We start from the raw sequence: 15,166 nt of genomic DNA, 5'->3' as shown, positions 1-15,166 counted from the left end.
TGAATGAGAGAGAATTAAGTGGTAAAGCTTCATTACTAGTCAGTAATAATTAACCTGAATAATTTTCCTACTCTGCACAGACCTCCTGGGAAAATAAGTGGGGGGACGCCGTCCCCCCGCGTGGTACCCCGACTCGAACCTTGCCCTTGATTCATATGGCTGTAGGTGCTCATCCCCATAAAAGCACGTCGTGGATAATGTTGCCAGTGGTTATGTGGTACGTCCTCACTGTAGTGTTTTTTTTTTCGTCTAAAACTTACCCAGGCTAAAAAAAAGTCTTATGGAGCGAACCCTAGCTTTCATTTTTCAGCGGCGTAAACAGCTGTAGGAGATGTATGTGCGTGTGTCTTGTAGGGGAATGTCTCGCTGGCTGTTAACTGAGGAAGCGCGCGAAGACGCCCTGACGGCAAACCCTGAAACACTGTGAGAAGTTGCAGACTCCCATTCGAACCCTGCAGAGCGTCACGCTCTTCGGGGCTGGCGAACACATCTTTGCAAGGTCTTCAAAACAATCCCAGCTAAAGAGAAGGAGAGGGAAAAGTTACTCTGATTCTGAAGTCAGCCCTTCAATGCCAACGCAATGATCCTTCAGCTTGCAAATGTGCCATCCTTTATTATTCTATAGGGCACAGTTTCGTATTCCGAGCATTCATCACACAGTTTAAGAAGACGCATTGTATTTTATAAACAAGTCTGTGGCAGTGGCACTGGGCACCGTGATGGCATCCGAAAGCAGTCAACATATCTGCAGGCGGCGGCACAGCAGGGCGGCAGCAGGACTGGTCTTCCCTTTGATGGTGCTGCTTCTCTTAAAACAGGTAACAGATTTTACTGTTTTTAGTATTTGGTCTTACTATTTCGATTAAATCAGCGCTTTGTTTGCTTGTGCCATTTAATGACGTGCTTTGGTGAAGCTATCTTATCATTTCATCTTAGCTAAATAGTGAAGTAGAACACACACACAAAAATCACATTATTTTCTCTGCTCAAGCGAACCTTTTGCCTGTGCAAATTTAGAGTAAAAACTCTTAAACAAAAAAGAATGTGCCAGGCAAACACGTGCTTAATTATTTTAAATGCCTGTTTCTCTTTATTATTTACTTTAGACTGCGTTCACTTGTCACTATTGGTAAATTGTGTCTTTGATTTCTGTGCTGATGTCAGTTTAAGACATATGCAGATTATAATTGTAAATGTACAGAAAATGTTAATTCTTTTGCGAGCACACGGACATGGGAAATGGTCTCACAACCGGGTTTTGGTTATTTTTAAGGATGGGGGTCGGTTAAAGGTCTAAGAAGGGAATCCGGTATTTTTTTGAGGGGGACATGGTTTTAGGGCTCAGTGAGGGACGAGGGTGTCCGAGTACTTTAAAGGGTTGGACTGGGGGTAGTTGTTTTAATGGGTTGCAGGGCTTTAGGACTCAGGCAGTGGAAGTGTTAGGGGTAGTGTAAAGGACAGCGCGGGTTATGTTTTAGGACTCGGGGTGGGGAGCTGGTGGTCGGGGTAGTTTACAGAAGATGGCAGGGTTTTAGGCCTCATGGCTGGGTGAGGGGAAGGGGTAGTTTTAAGGGCAGGGTTGGGTAGGTTTTAGGCCTTAGGAGGGGGGCGAGGTAAGGGGATATAATTTTAGGGCTTAGGGGGTGTTCAGGGTAGTGGTAATCTTTACCACGCATATCCCTTTACCAATCGGGCCTTTACCAAGAAATTGTGTGGTAAAGGAATGCTTGAAAGGGAATGCGTGATTTAGATGTATTGATGTTTAAGATGGCATGCATGGTTAAGCCATGCGTGCCCCTGTCGTACAACCCCCTGACATGTGTACTGCTTCCTATGGAAGATAGTATTGAAATTATACTACTAGAAGGTTGCACATCAATAGTGTACATTTTTATCCAATTTGGGGAATCTCCTAATAGTCTACTGTCGGGTTCACGAGTGTGTCCTCTTATCTTGGATACTCCGAATACAAAGTTGTGAAGCTATCCTGTTAATTCTAATGTACTTCAAAGCTGGAATCGGCGAGGTAGCAGGAATTGTGTATTTTGTCTATTTTTATTATATGGCCATTAACCATTTTTATTTCTCTTTATGATACATTTATGTTTAATCCCCTTATTTGTAAAATCTTACCTCGTTGTTTCACAGAATTTTCATTTTAAACTTTCCCTGATCAATAGCATATCCAGACCATTTATAATACATATTGCAAGCTTGTATAATGATTGGTTTGAGTAGTAAACTACATGATTGTGTAAACTCCTTTATTAAGCATTTCAATATAATCTCAGGGACACAATTGATAACAGTCTAACATGCTTTTTCATATCAGCATTTATTTTTAAAAACACTGAATAAATGAGATAGACAATGCATTCTCTCCTTCAAGCTTTTTGCAGAGGGCTACGCCTTAGTAGTAAGGGGAGAGTTTCAAAAGATCCAATGGAAAATACTGTTTTATTGCAATGATCTTTGATGCACTAGTACATAAAAATCAGATCTGAACCAATCGAATGTGTTCAAGCTAAAAAAGTGTAGTGGGCTGTTATAAAAAATGTAGTTGCCTGACACTAATACATGCCAAATTAAAAAATACAATACACCTATCTGACGTTAGGACTCTTCGCTGGTGCCCATAGCTGAGACCCACTTTATACCAGACCTCCATAGAAACATGAGACTGTACACGTAGAAATATTTTTCGTCTGAATAGAAATAGCAGAAAACATTTGTAAAAATTCACAAAAATCGTAATTCTACAGCTTTAAATTTCCAAGAGTACATAGGGCCTCAGCTAGCAAGTATAGAGAAAAACTGAGGACATGAAGAAAATTATTCATCTCCTCACATTGGCCTTCCAATTTTAGTACTTGGGCAAAACATGTAAAGCATCACCATGGAGGGACATACAATTTCTTTGTTCCGTCCGACCATGTGCCTGTATGTTTCCTTTCTTTTTATATACTCCATTTTGCGTTATCTTTGAAAGTACTTGGCACACTTTATATGACTTAATATAGTGTATTAACTTTTTATTAAACATGTTACAGACCTTTGCAGTCTGGAGGTTACCGACGGATTACTCATTCCATATTCCAGACGTGGAATTAGGGAGCAGAACATATTTTATGCTTGTAGACCACTAAATCAACTTTTTGGAACAGAAGTAGTGACAGAATGTAAATCAAGATAGACATAGTTTAGACATTGGAAATCTAATATTTTAATAGGAGCACCTGTCAGAGGCGTCCCGAATCACTGAGATCTCAAACATACTATTTAATAAATTAGGAGAATAATGTAGAGCAGCTGTCCTCGTTCAAAATCCACTTTACATAGCACAGATATATTAAATGAATACATTCACATAAAAAATGAAAAAGGTTTTTCATATCCAATATTTGTGATGAACATACTCCACTTACACATTTCTGAGTCCACGGCAATGCAAATTGTTTTCATTTACATACAACACCATGGTATAGTGAGTGGTATTTCCACACGAGAAACACAGTTGAACACAAGTATCAAATTGAAACTTGTTGACACTAATCTCGCAGTAGAGTGTGCAAACTGAGGTGTCATGAACTTGTCTGTAGGGCACTGAGACAAGAACCCAACACACTTAACATCACTAAAAGCATAAAGTAAAAGTGCTTCCTATTCCCACGTACCGATACATTGAAAGGAACGTTAGTTCAATGGCACCTTGATCTATTGCAGATGGGCAGACTTAAATCAATGGTGTATCCATGTATTTTTCTTTGAGAACCAACTTTATTCACTTTGTGTCTCTGTAAATCAGAAAATAGAAAAGTTTGCTTTTCTGATAACTTTTTATTGAAATTATCAAACATTTACTGCATGCAGATGTTTATGTCCAGTATTCAGTCAGAAGAGGCTCAATCCAGTACGAGATTCCTTACATTTGTTGGTTAAAGAAGTACAAGTAGCATTGAAAACATTTAAACACATAACAATAACACACTCTTTAGCCTGGTCCATATCGCCAATGCTTCAAAACTACATTGGTGTCTCTTTCTCAGTACACTTGCTACAGGTGCACTTGAAATTATATTTTAGGATTGCCTTTACTCAGATTATTTTATGATGCATTTGATATTATATTTTAGGATTATGATTGCCTGTGCTCAGATTATATTATGGCGGAACGGGGATATAGTTGTGTTCTATTGCCTCGATTGTTATATTGGTATTTGGGCACCTCTTGTATTTCTCTTGTGTCTTGCACTGGAGTATGGTGTTTACATCGAGTTAGAGTTTAAATATTCCTCTCTTGTGTATGCTCTTTTTCTTCTCCTATTTAGGATTTTTTTCCTATCCTGGGATTCGTTATAGTAGGAGTGGTGGTGGGTTTAGGAAGACACTCATTGGTCTTTGCTGACAATGTCTCATGTGGTGATTAATGCAACCCCTGTTCTTTGCTTTGAAAAGCAGTGAGTATATAATTTTCAGAGTGGGCTCCTTTCTCTAGGTCTTTCAACCATAGTTTAATGGGCGATACTGCCACTGCTTTGCATACCATGGGTATTCTCATTTAGCTAATACATATGTAGGCTAATGAATTTGTTTCACGACTCTAGGTTTTTGGATCTGTGTATTTGGGGAAACAGCCTTTACATATGCATGGTTAAGGCAGATAGTGGTCTAGTGTTCAGATGGGCAGGGAGTAGAAGCAGAAGCATCAGAAGAGGAAGCTCCAGACGCGGATAGGTAAGTGGAGCTGGACCCGGGTTGAGGTCGTTTTTAAGGGTTAGGGTCAGTTATAGGGCTCAGGGTGGCGAGGGGTCGGGGTACTTTTTGGAAGGGGGCAGGGCTTTAGGTCTCAGGGTTGAGTTTTAGGGTTCAGGGCAAGGGGGGTCATTGTAGTTTACTTAATGGGTAGAAGTGTTTTATGCCTCAGGGCAGTCAAAGGGGTAGGGGTAGTTTTAAAGACAGCATAGGGGTATGTTTGAGGGCTCTGGGCAGGGGGCTGGAGTTGGGGTATTTTTTGGTAGGGGCAAGGTTTTAGGCCTCAGGATGGGGGGAGGGGAAGTATAGTTTTAAGGGCATCCCGGGTAGGTTTTAGGCCTCAGGGTGGGGTGGAGATAGCGGAATAGTATTGTAGGGCTTAGGGCAGTGTGGGGGTAGTGATAATCTTTCCCAATCATATCCCTTAACCAATCATGCTTTTACCACAACATTAAGTGGTAAAGGCACATATGGGTCAGCCATGTGTTCCTCTGTCATACAACCGAATATTTGATCTAGTAAGGGTACATCTTGGCTGTCTGTCAGTCAGTTTGGACACTAGAGTGACCACCATTTTTCCGTAATACACAATTCCTATAAATCATGGGAGAGGAGGTGGTGTAATGGTCAGAGTTGCTAACTTTGGAAACACGAAATCAGGTTTGTGTCATGACATCAGCCCAACATCGTGTGATTCAGGACAAACCACTTAATCTCCCCATGCCTTCCACAAATGAATGAATTCTTGTGAAACGTAATCATTACTCATGTAAAGTGCTACAATACTGTAGGGTCGAGTCTGTCCTATAGATAAAAATAAAAAAATCTGTACGTTCCTACTTCAAATGGTAAAAGTCTGCTGTTAAATCTCTTCACCAAGAGTAACCATCAGTCGCTCCTAGGAAAATTTGATCTAGTCTCTTGGGGTTAGGTATGCCTCATATAAATAGTTACATTTTGGTAGATTTGTAACTGGGATTCCTAGACATTCCAATTGTGCAACCCATGAAATTTAACTGACTCCAAAGCAGTGAACTCTTTGCCGATTATTTCTTCCCATTTCATTTTCAGTCCTATGATATCTAGGTATTCAGAAGTAATGCCTTTTACACTCATTAAAGTGTATTCACACAATATTATTTCAACAAAAGCTCACTCTCAGAGTAAATGTATACATTTGGATGCCCAAGTTATTTTTCCTTTTCATGTTGACTTTTAAATGCCACAATATGACCTGGGTAACTTGTAGCTGGGAAGTCCATCTGTTCAATTCTACAATGCACCTAAAAACAAGACAAATTAATTAAACTAGTATTTCTATTTTTAGTGACAGTCCATTGAATCTATTTGTGATGATTGTCAATTAGGGACTACCTAACAGTATGGGAATGCAATAAATTGGGTTGTTAGTTGAGGGCTGACTACCCACCTCAAGGAACAAACACCATCTTTGTCAGACTGAACCACTAAAGTCACTCAATTAACCTGAGCTTAACCTAGAGGGAATATGTAAAGTATTCATGCAGTACCAAAACAATAATAAAGTTAAAACACAACACAATAAAAATCTCAAAGTGAATTGGAAAAATAGAGCACATTTTAAAAGAAAATTACACAAAAATGACCTGTGAATTTTTAAAGTTGTAAATAAAAATAGCAGCAAAATGTATTAAGCACCAATCTTGGCCACCTGCTTGTGGTAGACCAGGACCGAACAGCGATGTAGCGTGGGTCGTAACAGCAACCAGGTTTGATCTGGTCGGAGGATTTACTTTGGGACAAAAAATTGAATCCAAACTCTTCAGCAGGGAAAGGCAGCTTGCTGTAGCCGAAAAGGTATCCACTAAGTTGGATAGCTAATAGACAACGTCTGGGTGGAGCCATTGTTTTTTGGCAGGACCATCACAGTGGGAGAAATTTGCACATAGAGAAGGTTTCTCACCAGCTGGATACTGTTGGTGCCTTCACCCAGTCAAGGTTTCTCCTTTGCACGTTTTCACTTTTTTGGAGTTTGGGTACCTCCAGTAGACCAAGCCTGGAGGCTGTAGCTTAAAAGGTGTCCATGAGGTTGGATACTATCTCTGTGAAGTCTAGCTACAAAGCTGAAGAAACCTGAATCTTCACCCCAGTGTCATTGTACCTTGGGCAGATTTTGTTGACAGGATGGTCCCGGTCCTCCAGAGGTCTTGAAGTTGTAAAAGTTTCTAAATCCCAGGTTTTCAAGGGTGGTAGGAAATGTCTGGCCAAACATAGCCAAGAGTTCCAGGACCTCAGAAACAGCTCTTCGGGGTCAGGTCTCACTTCAGTAGAGGTGACCAGCAGTATTCAGTTCAGGTTCAACTGGGAAAATTCAGAAAAGGCTACATGAACCTTGTTTTAACCCTCTTGACATTGAACAGGAAATCAGCCTTGTGATCTTTGTCCCGGTTACAAGAGGAAGCAGTTCAATTCCTTCAGGACTTCTCTCAGGTCTCAGACAGCAGATTCAGTCTTCTTCTGGCCATCCTCGCGTGTAGTTGAGTTCTAAGTAGGCCACTGGAGATGTTTTATTTATCCCTGACACTATCTTGTGTGTAGGATGCCTACAAGTTCCTCTGTAACCAATGAGATAAAGGTTTACCGGGGTTACCGCAGACCATTTGTGATTTATGAAAATAGTTCCACAGTGCCCCTCTCTGTGCCTAAATCCAAGATGGTTAAACCCTACTAACTACTGCAGGGTCTGTGGGCCTACCCCAGAGCTGTGGTCAGAGAAATGATCACACATTCCAATTTTTTGGTGGTAATGTGAATTTTGGTGCTGGTACCTGTACTTGTGCGTTAGGTACACATTGTGATATTGTTGTTTTTTAAAAAAAAAATTTATTTGCATCAATAGGGACAAAGACTCAATAGCAACAAAGAAATGAAGCATTTCATACAAACGTCAGAAATAATTAATACATTAAAGTGATTTCAGCAAGATAATCATAAATCATTAGATATCAAGGACATTTAGTATCAAAAAGAAGAAGAACTGAGTATTAAGACATAAACATTCCCCAAATCCTTTGTACTTTCATTTTCATTTGAAGACCCCTTATTGTTGTTAAAGCTCGTTCCATATTATATATTTCTTTAACAAGACTCCACCATTCCTGAACCGTCGGTGGATTATGTTGAATCCAGACCCTAGCAATTATTAATCTAGCACATGAGATTAAAATGTTAAATAAATCACTATTCACCCCAGAAATGCCTACAAGCACATCTACAGATGTCAATATTATTGGGCAGGCTAGCTTTGTAGAAATAACTTTAATTATACCATTCCAGAAGTCACTCAATCGTGGACACTTAAAAAACATATGAGTGATATCAGCTGATCTTAAGTCACATTTTGGACACTTTGGGGTCCATTATGATGTCGGGTTGATTTCCACCGCCAGGCTGTCGGTGGCTACCGCCAGCCTGGCGGAGGAAATCCGCCCGACATCATCAGTACAATTCCCCTCCGCCATATTAGGAAGGCGGAGGGGACCGTGGCGGTGAGAAACACCGCCCGCCTGTTTTCCGCCCCGGTCGCCTAGCGGCCGGGGCGGAAAATCTGTAACATGGTGGCGGTGTCTTGTAGACACCGCCCGTCATATTACAATGTGCTTTGCAATTTGCATTTCCGTGGCGGAAAGGCATGCGGAGACTCCCTGCGGGGGCCCGTTGCGGGCCCCCTGGGAGTCTGTGGCTTGGGGGGTTGCACATAGGGGGTACCTATGGTACCCCCCCGCATTTCAAAGTGCATCATGGCAGGCACCGCGCGGTGCCTGTCATGTTGCACTTTGAAAAGCTAAACGTGCACTTTTCACATGGCAGCGGTCGGAGATTTCTGCTCCGCCCGCCTCAATTGCACCCATACAGGATGCGCCCGCCTGTGTGGCGGGCGCATCCTAATGCCCTGATCGGGACCCCCGCTCTTAAGGCGGGCGGTCCCGGGTCCCGATGTGATGGCGGGCGGACTAAGTCCGCCCGTCATCATAATGGACCCCTTTGTGCGTTCACTAGTACTATTATTATTAGCCCATTTTAAAATCCTTTCTGGCGTATAGTAAAGTTGGCAGATAGTTTTAAATAACTGCAGCTTAAGGCTAGAAGAATGAACAGAGCGGTTTAAACTATTTAAAGAAGAAGTGATCAAATTAGTATCCAACTGCTTACTGCATTTCTCAGATAATTTTATAGAATCATCATTTCTAAGACCAGAAAACAATTTATATCCAATACTTATCCAGGCTTTATCAGTTTCTTTATACATGCAGTTCCATAAATCAGAGTCCAATATATTAATAAGTCCTAATGTCCGCAGTAAATAATCTCTGATTTGATAATATTTAAACCTAGCCCTTTCTGTGAGATTATAACATATCTTCAGTTTTTCAAATGTAGAAAACCCCTGATGGTCATATAAGTCTCCCAATTTTTTAATAACAGCATCTGACAGCACTAAACCGGCTGTATCGTGAAAAATTCCTGGTAGGCCCAGATTAGACCACAAGGGAGTGCTCGAATGAAAAAGAGAGGTTCTACATTTACCAAGAATAGATCGCCATATGCTAATAGTATCTCGTAGGGTCATGAATTTCACATGTTTTAATTAATTGGGGTCATTTAGTCTATACATAAACATATTTTCATCCTCACCCAACATAAATCTATGAAAATACAAGCATTTCTCGGGGATAATGAAACTTCGAAATCGAATAAAAAAGTTGGACCAATAATACGATTTGAAATCAGGTAAAGACAGCCCTCCTTGATTAAATGGAAGTTTGAGCAATGTAACAGCCCGGCGAGCTTTCTTATACCCCCAGATAAAACTGCTAATAATACCATCCAATCTGTTGAAGTAAGAATTATTAATCCGTAAAGGGATGGATCGAAAGAGATATAAATATTTTGGAAGTATCTTCATTTTAACCAAATTTATTCGGCCAATAATACTTAAAGGTAACTTATGCCATTTCTTAAATAAAACTGCAGTTTCTTTTAATAGTAGTTCATCATTTAAAGCAATTATAAAGTTGACATTCGAAGAAATTTGAACCCCCAAATAAGTAGCTACATCACATACCCCTATCACTGATCTTAGTGGTTTGTAATTCATTATAATTTGGGTCTTGCCGGTGTTAAGCTTGTAACCCGAAACCAGGCCAAATTCCTTTGCCTCATTTATAATACCATTCAGTGCTTCAGGGACATTAGTAGAATACACCGCAATATCATCAGCATAAACGGTAATTTTAAGAGAGTCTGCACCATTTACAAATGGAAGAATCTGATCTTGTCTTTGTAATGCAATCAAAAAAGGTTCCATAATAAGAGCAAATAATAAAGGTGACAGGGGGCACCCTTGTCTTGTCCCGCGTTTGATCGAGAAAGAAGGAGAGCATTTACCCATATAGCAAACTCTACTAATAGGTTCATCATATAATGATTGAATCCATGTCAGAAATTGACCTTTTATGCCGAAAGCCGATAATGTAGCCCAGAGGAAGCCCCACCCCACTCGGTCAAATGCTTTCTCCACATCTAATAAAATCATACCGAGTGGGGTTGGCTCAATCCGTGCAACATCGAAAGCCGTAATGGCCATATTAATATGCGCCGTGGTATCCCTCCCAGGTATGAACCCATGTTGCTGGGGCGATACCAATTGTGACATTAATGGTGCCAGCCTAGTTGCAAGTATCTTTGCAAATATTTTTGCATCATTATTTATAAGCGATATAGGTCTATACGACCCTCTTTCATAAGCAGGTTTACCCTTTTTTATAAAAAAAATAATTTGAGTAGAATTCCAGGATTTCGGTGCTTTATCCCCTTTCCCTATGGCTTGAATAACCCTAACTAATAGCGGTATCAATTCCTCCATACAGATTTTATATATTTCTAAAGGAATTGAATCTTCTCCAGTAGCTTTACCAGATGCCAAGGAGTTAATAGCTATTCTAATTTCAGCCGGTGTAATATCACGTGTTAATTGATCTGCTTGTTCTTTTTCCATATTAATAACTTTATTTAACATTAGATATCTTTTGATATTATCATCACTAACCTCCCATTCCGGTGTATATAACTCTTGGTAGCAATTAGCAAATTGCTGTAGTATTAACTTAGGTTCTTGGAATATTTGATCGTTAGCCCCTTTAATCTCTTTAATAATCATTTGAGCTCGATCTTCAGCCACTTTATACGCTAAAATTTTGCCTATCCTATCAGCCCCTTCATACTGGTCTAGTTGATATTTTTTAAGTTTGATAATAGTTTTCTCCCTAAATACATTTTTTACCGCTGATTTTAATTCAATTAATTTAAAGTTCAATTCTTCCACACTGTCACCTTTTAACAAAGCTTCAGACAATACATTTTCTGCGAGAAGTATATCAGCTACCATTTGCTCATTTTGACATCTGCGTTCTTTGTTTTGTCGCCATATAAACTGTTGTGTAAAACCTCGAATGCTGGCTTTACATGTATCCCACACTATCATTGGTGATGCTGAATGGATGTTTAAACCAATAAATTCTTTAATATGATCTTTTAATAAATTTAAGAAAGCGGGATCCAAAAATAAATATCTAGGGAATGAAAAAGAGTGAGGAGTTTGTCTTCCAGTTGTTACATCAAATGACAAAAGGATCGGGTTATGGTCAGAGGTAACTCTTGGACATATCATCATGGTACTAGTTTCAAGAATAGTATCCGAAACCCAGACCATATCAATACGTGAGCACAATTGGTGCGCGGCAGAATAATAAGTATAGCCAGCAATGTTAGAATATAGATATCTCCAAGCATCCTTAATTGAGTGTATCGCTGCAAGATCTCGAATTGCAGCCCTGGTCTTCCGCATTCTCTGAAATGAGCCCCTTCTGGTTGTATCTAAATTATAATCCATAATACAATTAAAATCTCCCAATACTATGCGCTCCCCTTCCCAGCTAAGCAGCTCTAAATTAATTTGGTCAATGATTCTAGGTTCATCCGAATTAGATGCATAAATGCCACAAATTGTATATTTACACCCTTCGATTGTAATCTGTACAATCGCCCATCTGCCAATCTTATCAGTTAATGTTTTATTAATTTCTACTTTAAACTGCCTATGTTTAAGGATTGCTACCCCCCGAATCGAAGCATTGAAATCAGTACAAACCAAAGTGTCATACCCCAATAGTTTTAATAATTTTCTATCTTTAAAAGCTATCTGAGTCTCAGTGATTACTACTATCTGAGGATTATACATTTTCAGTTCCTCGAATACAAGGCTTCTTTTAATTCTACTATTCAAGCCTGCCACATTCCAAACCATACACTTTAATTGATACATTTAATAAAATACATTTTCCTGTCCTTGAAATCGCGATACCGAAACAAATCTACCTTGCTGCATCTTAATAGTATCCAGCTCCCTGTCCCAATGATGCTTTTTTTACCCTGAATCTCCCCACCCCCCAACCCGTACTTGGCAGCTCTCTGCCCCACCCCCTCCAATTCCTAAGCCTACATGCAGGTCCCCCCACTATCCCTACTGCCGCTGTGATGGCAGCACAAGGGCGAAGTCGTGGCCCCGAAGATCCGGCCGTACAATACTACAGGCTCACGGCAATATATTAAATCTTGCAGAATCAGGTATCTAAATATAACAAGAAAAAAACCATCCAGGTTTAACTGCAAATAAAACTAAAGAGCGACCAGAACCCAATCCTAATCCCGTTCAGACTGCATATAAAGTATTTCATCATTATTCATAAAGTAGTACATATAACATACTTCATTGTCCATTCTTCTCCAGTTTCCATTTACTCAAAGGTTGCTCAACCTCCCTTTCTTCTGAGAAATAGTATAGACGTGTATTTTTTAAAACCTTTAACTTGGCAGGTTCTTGTAGAAAAGCTTGACCCCCTAATTCCTTTATCGGATCAATATACTGTTGAAGCTTCCATCGACATTCCATAGTAAGTTTACTTAAGTCCGATCTAACAAAAAAAATAATGGAATCGATGGTAACAGGGGTGTTTGGTCTTGCTTTTAATGAAATAGCTTGACGGAGCAGAAAGTTACCAACACAAATCAGCATAGGACGCGGGTATTGGCTACCCTTATTTCTTTGGATCATAGGAAGTCGGTGGGCTCGTTGTATTTGTGAGTCCCAATCCCAGTCCGATAGCTCAGGGAATGCTTTCTGGATTAGGTGAACCATGATGCCCTGGGATCAGCTCCCTCAGCCCCTTCCACAATACCAAATACGCGCAGATTCTGCCGGCGTTGTCTATTTTCCAAATCCTCAATTTTTGCTTGCATTTGATAGATCTGAGAATCATGTTTGTTAACTAATAACTCGGAGTGAGTTGACTTCTCTTCAGTTAATACAACTCTCTGTTGTTGCTCTTCCACCTCCTGGGAGATAGCCCCTAATTTGCGAGACATCTCTTGTAGCGTTGACTGGGTTTTACTACTATCTTCCCGCATCTGTTGATAGTATGATTGATGTTAGAATTGGGGGTCTCTGGTTGGCGCAAGTAGGTACTTGTGACAAGCAGGGACCCTCTCCTCTAAGTCAGGGCAAAGGATGACCCTTCAGAATTACCCTTGCTCACCCTCTAGGTGCGTGGCGTGAGCAGCCAAGGCGATTCTCCAGGCGATAGTCAGTTAAGCATTTGTAGACACACACACAGTAACATATACCAATCCCCCCACAAATGGACACCAGGCTGTGAGTATATAAAAATACGCTCCTTTATGTAAAATATATATATCTCTTAGGTCAGACTTATCACAAGATCAAATAACGTTTCTGGGGTGCCCACAGGTTGTAAATAGGCAAGCTTTCTTTGTTGTAGTTCAAAAATGTACTTTCAGTCTTTATCACGGATGTTTTCCTGCAGTGTACCTTTCAGGATGGCTCTCTTAGTTCCTGGGGGGTATTGAGGGTCACACTGCTCCTTCCCAACTTGCTGCAGCCAGCCCGGGGGCTCCGGGATGCTTCCTGCCCGTTCCGGGCCGAGATCGGGGCCCGACCGCCCAAAGCTCACGCTTCCCGCGTGGGACGCGTTCGGCCCTGCCGGGGCTGTCGATGCGGGCGGCCCCCACAGGTCTGGGGGGCTCAGGCAGGGGTGAGTGCTGGCCTCAGAGCGGCCCACGGAAGGCAAGGGCCAAAGGACCTGGGGCCGCTCCTGTCACTGTGGCCGGGGCGCTGGATGCAGCCTGTAATTTCCCTCGCCCGCCTGGATCGGATTCCAGCGGGAGGGGCTGAGGCGCTCGCACAGAGCGGAGCGGCGCCGCGAGCAGGGACAGAGAGCGGTGCGAGTCAGCTGCGAAAGGCGGCTCGCACCACAGCTGATCTGGAGGCCGGGGGCACTCGTAGGCAGGGCGGCTGGCACAACAAAAAGGGGGAAAACAAACGTTGCGGGCCCCGAGCCCGTTGACGGTCTCGGTGGCGGCTTTCCTCCGGGGACAAAGGCGAGGTGCCCAGCAGCTCGGTCAGAGCGAGGCTGGCACCCGGGCGTCCGTCCAAGTCGGAGGTCTGTCCCCTGGGTCTGTTTGCGTCCGGTAGGGATTTCTGGCGGGAGGGTGAGGCACAGCAGCGGGCCCTCTTTAGGCGGTCGACACAGCGATCCCCTCAGCGGGGGAAGAGCGGCTCAATGGAGCGGAGCTCTTCCTCGGCGGGGACGAGGAGACACAGTCGGTCACGGCCTCAGAGAGGGGCTGGGGGGCACCACAGCAGCGAGCCTTCCAGGCGGTCAACACAGCGATCTCCTCAGCGGGGGAAGAGCGGCTCAACGGAGCGGAGCTCTTCCTCGGCGGGGACGAGGAGACACAGTCGGTCACGGCCTCAGAGAGGGGCTGGGGGGCACCAAAGTCACAGCTCCGGCAGTAGTAGATATCCCGGTTAATTACCGGCAGACGAGCAGAGGCAGGTTGAGCCAGATGGTCCTGTGGCTCAGGTCAGGGGGCAAGCTCAGTCAAGCCCTTGGAGAATGTTTAAGCACAAAGCAGCAAAGTCTTTTCTTATCAAGTCTTTTCCTCTCCTTTCTCAGCAAGGCAAGCAGCAGGCCAGTTCTCCCAGCGTCTCTTCTCCTTCTAGTCGGGCAGAGGTCCTTCGTGGTGAAACAGGATTCTAATTTACAAGGAGCAGGGCTCCTACTTTTATACACAGTTTCTTTTGTTCTCACTGGCCAGGGGGGCCTCTGCATAACTGCTTCAGTCTCTGAGTACTTGTTGTGGGTACTTATGACTTCTGTATTCAGTGCGAGGGCAGGCACATCAGCCGCTCCCCAGGGGGGCGGAGCCGGCATTGAGAGGGCAGGAGTGGCCTGAGTACTTTGTTGACAAGCTTCGGTCCTTCCTGGGCCAGGTGCAGGCTGAGTCATCAGTCGCT

The 15,166-nt window shown here is 42.4% G+C and overlaps 1 protein-coding gene across 1 annotated transcript in view; it reads left to right on the top strand.

Moving 5' to 3' along the window:
• The first annotated feature begins 408 nt into the window (after window positions 1-408).
• GLP2R (glucagon like peptide 2 receptor) overlaps window positions 409-15,166 on the top strand; it is a 972,379-nt gene continuing 957,621 nt past the window's right edge. The window contains exon 1 of the mRNA XM_078654772.1: window positions 409-818. Within this exon, the coding sequence (XP_078510898.1) occupies window positions 720-818 (99 nt within the window). The 5' untranslated portion in view covers window positions 409-719. The remainder of the gene's footprint in view (window positions 819-15,166) is intronic.

This window comes from Lissotriton helveticus, chromosome 7 (assembly GCF_964261635.1).
Source record: "Lissotriton helveticus chromosome 7, aLisHel1.1, whole genome shotgun sequence".
Lineage (NCBI taxonomy): Eukaryota > Metazoa > Chordata > Amphibia > Caudata > Salamandridae > Lissotriton > Lissotriton helveticus.
This window is presented reverse-complemented; position numbering and strand designations above follow the sequence as displayed.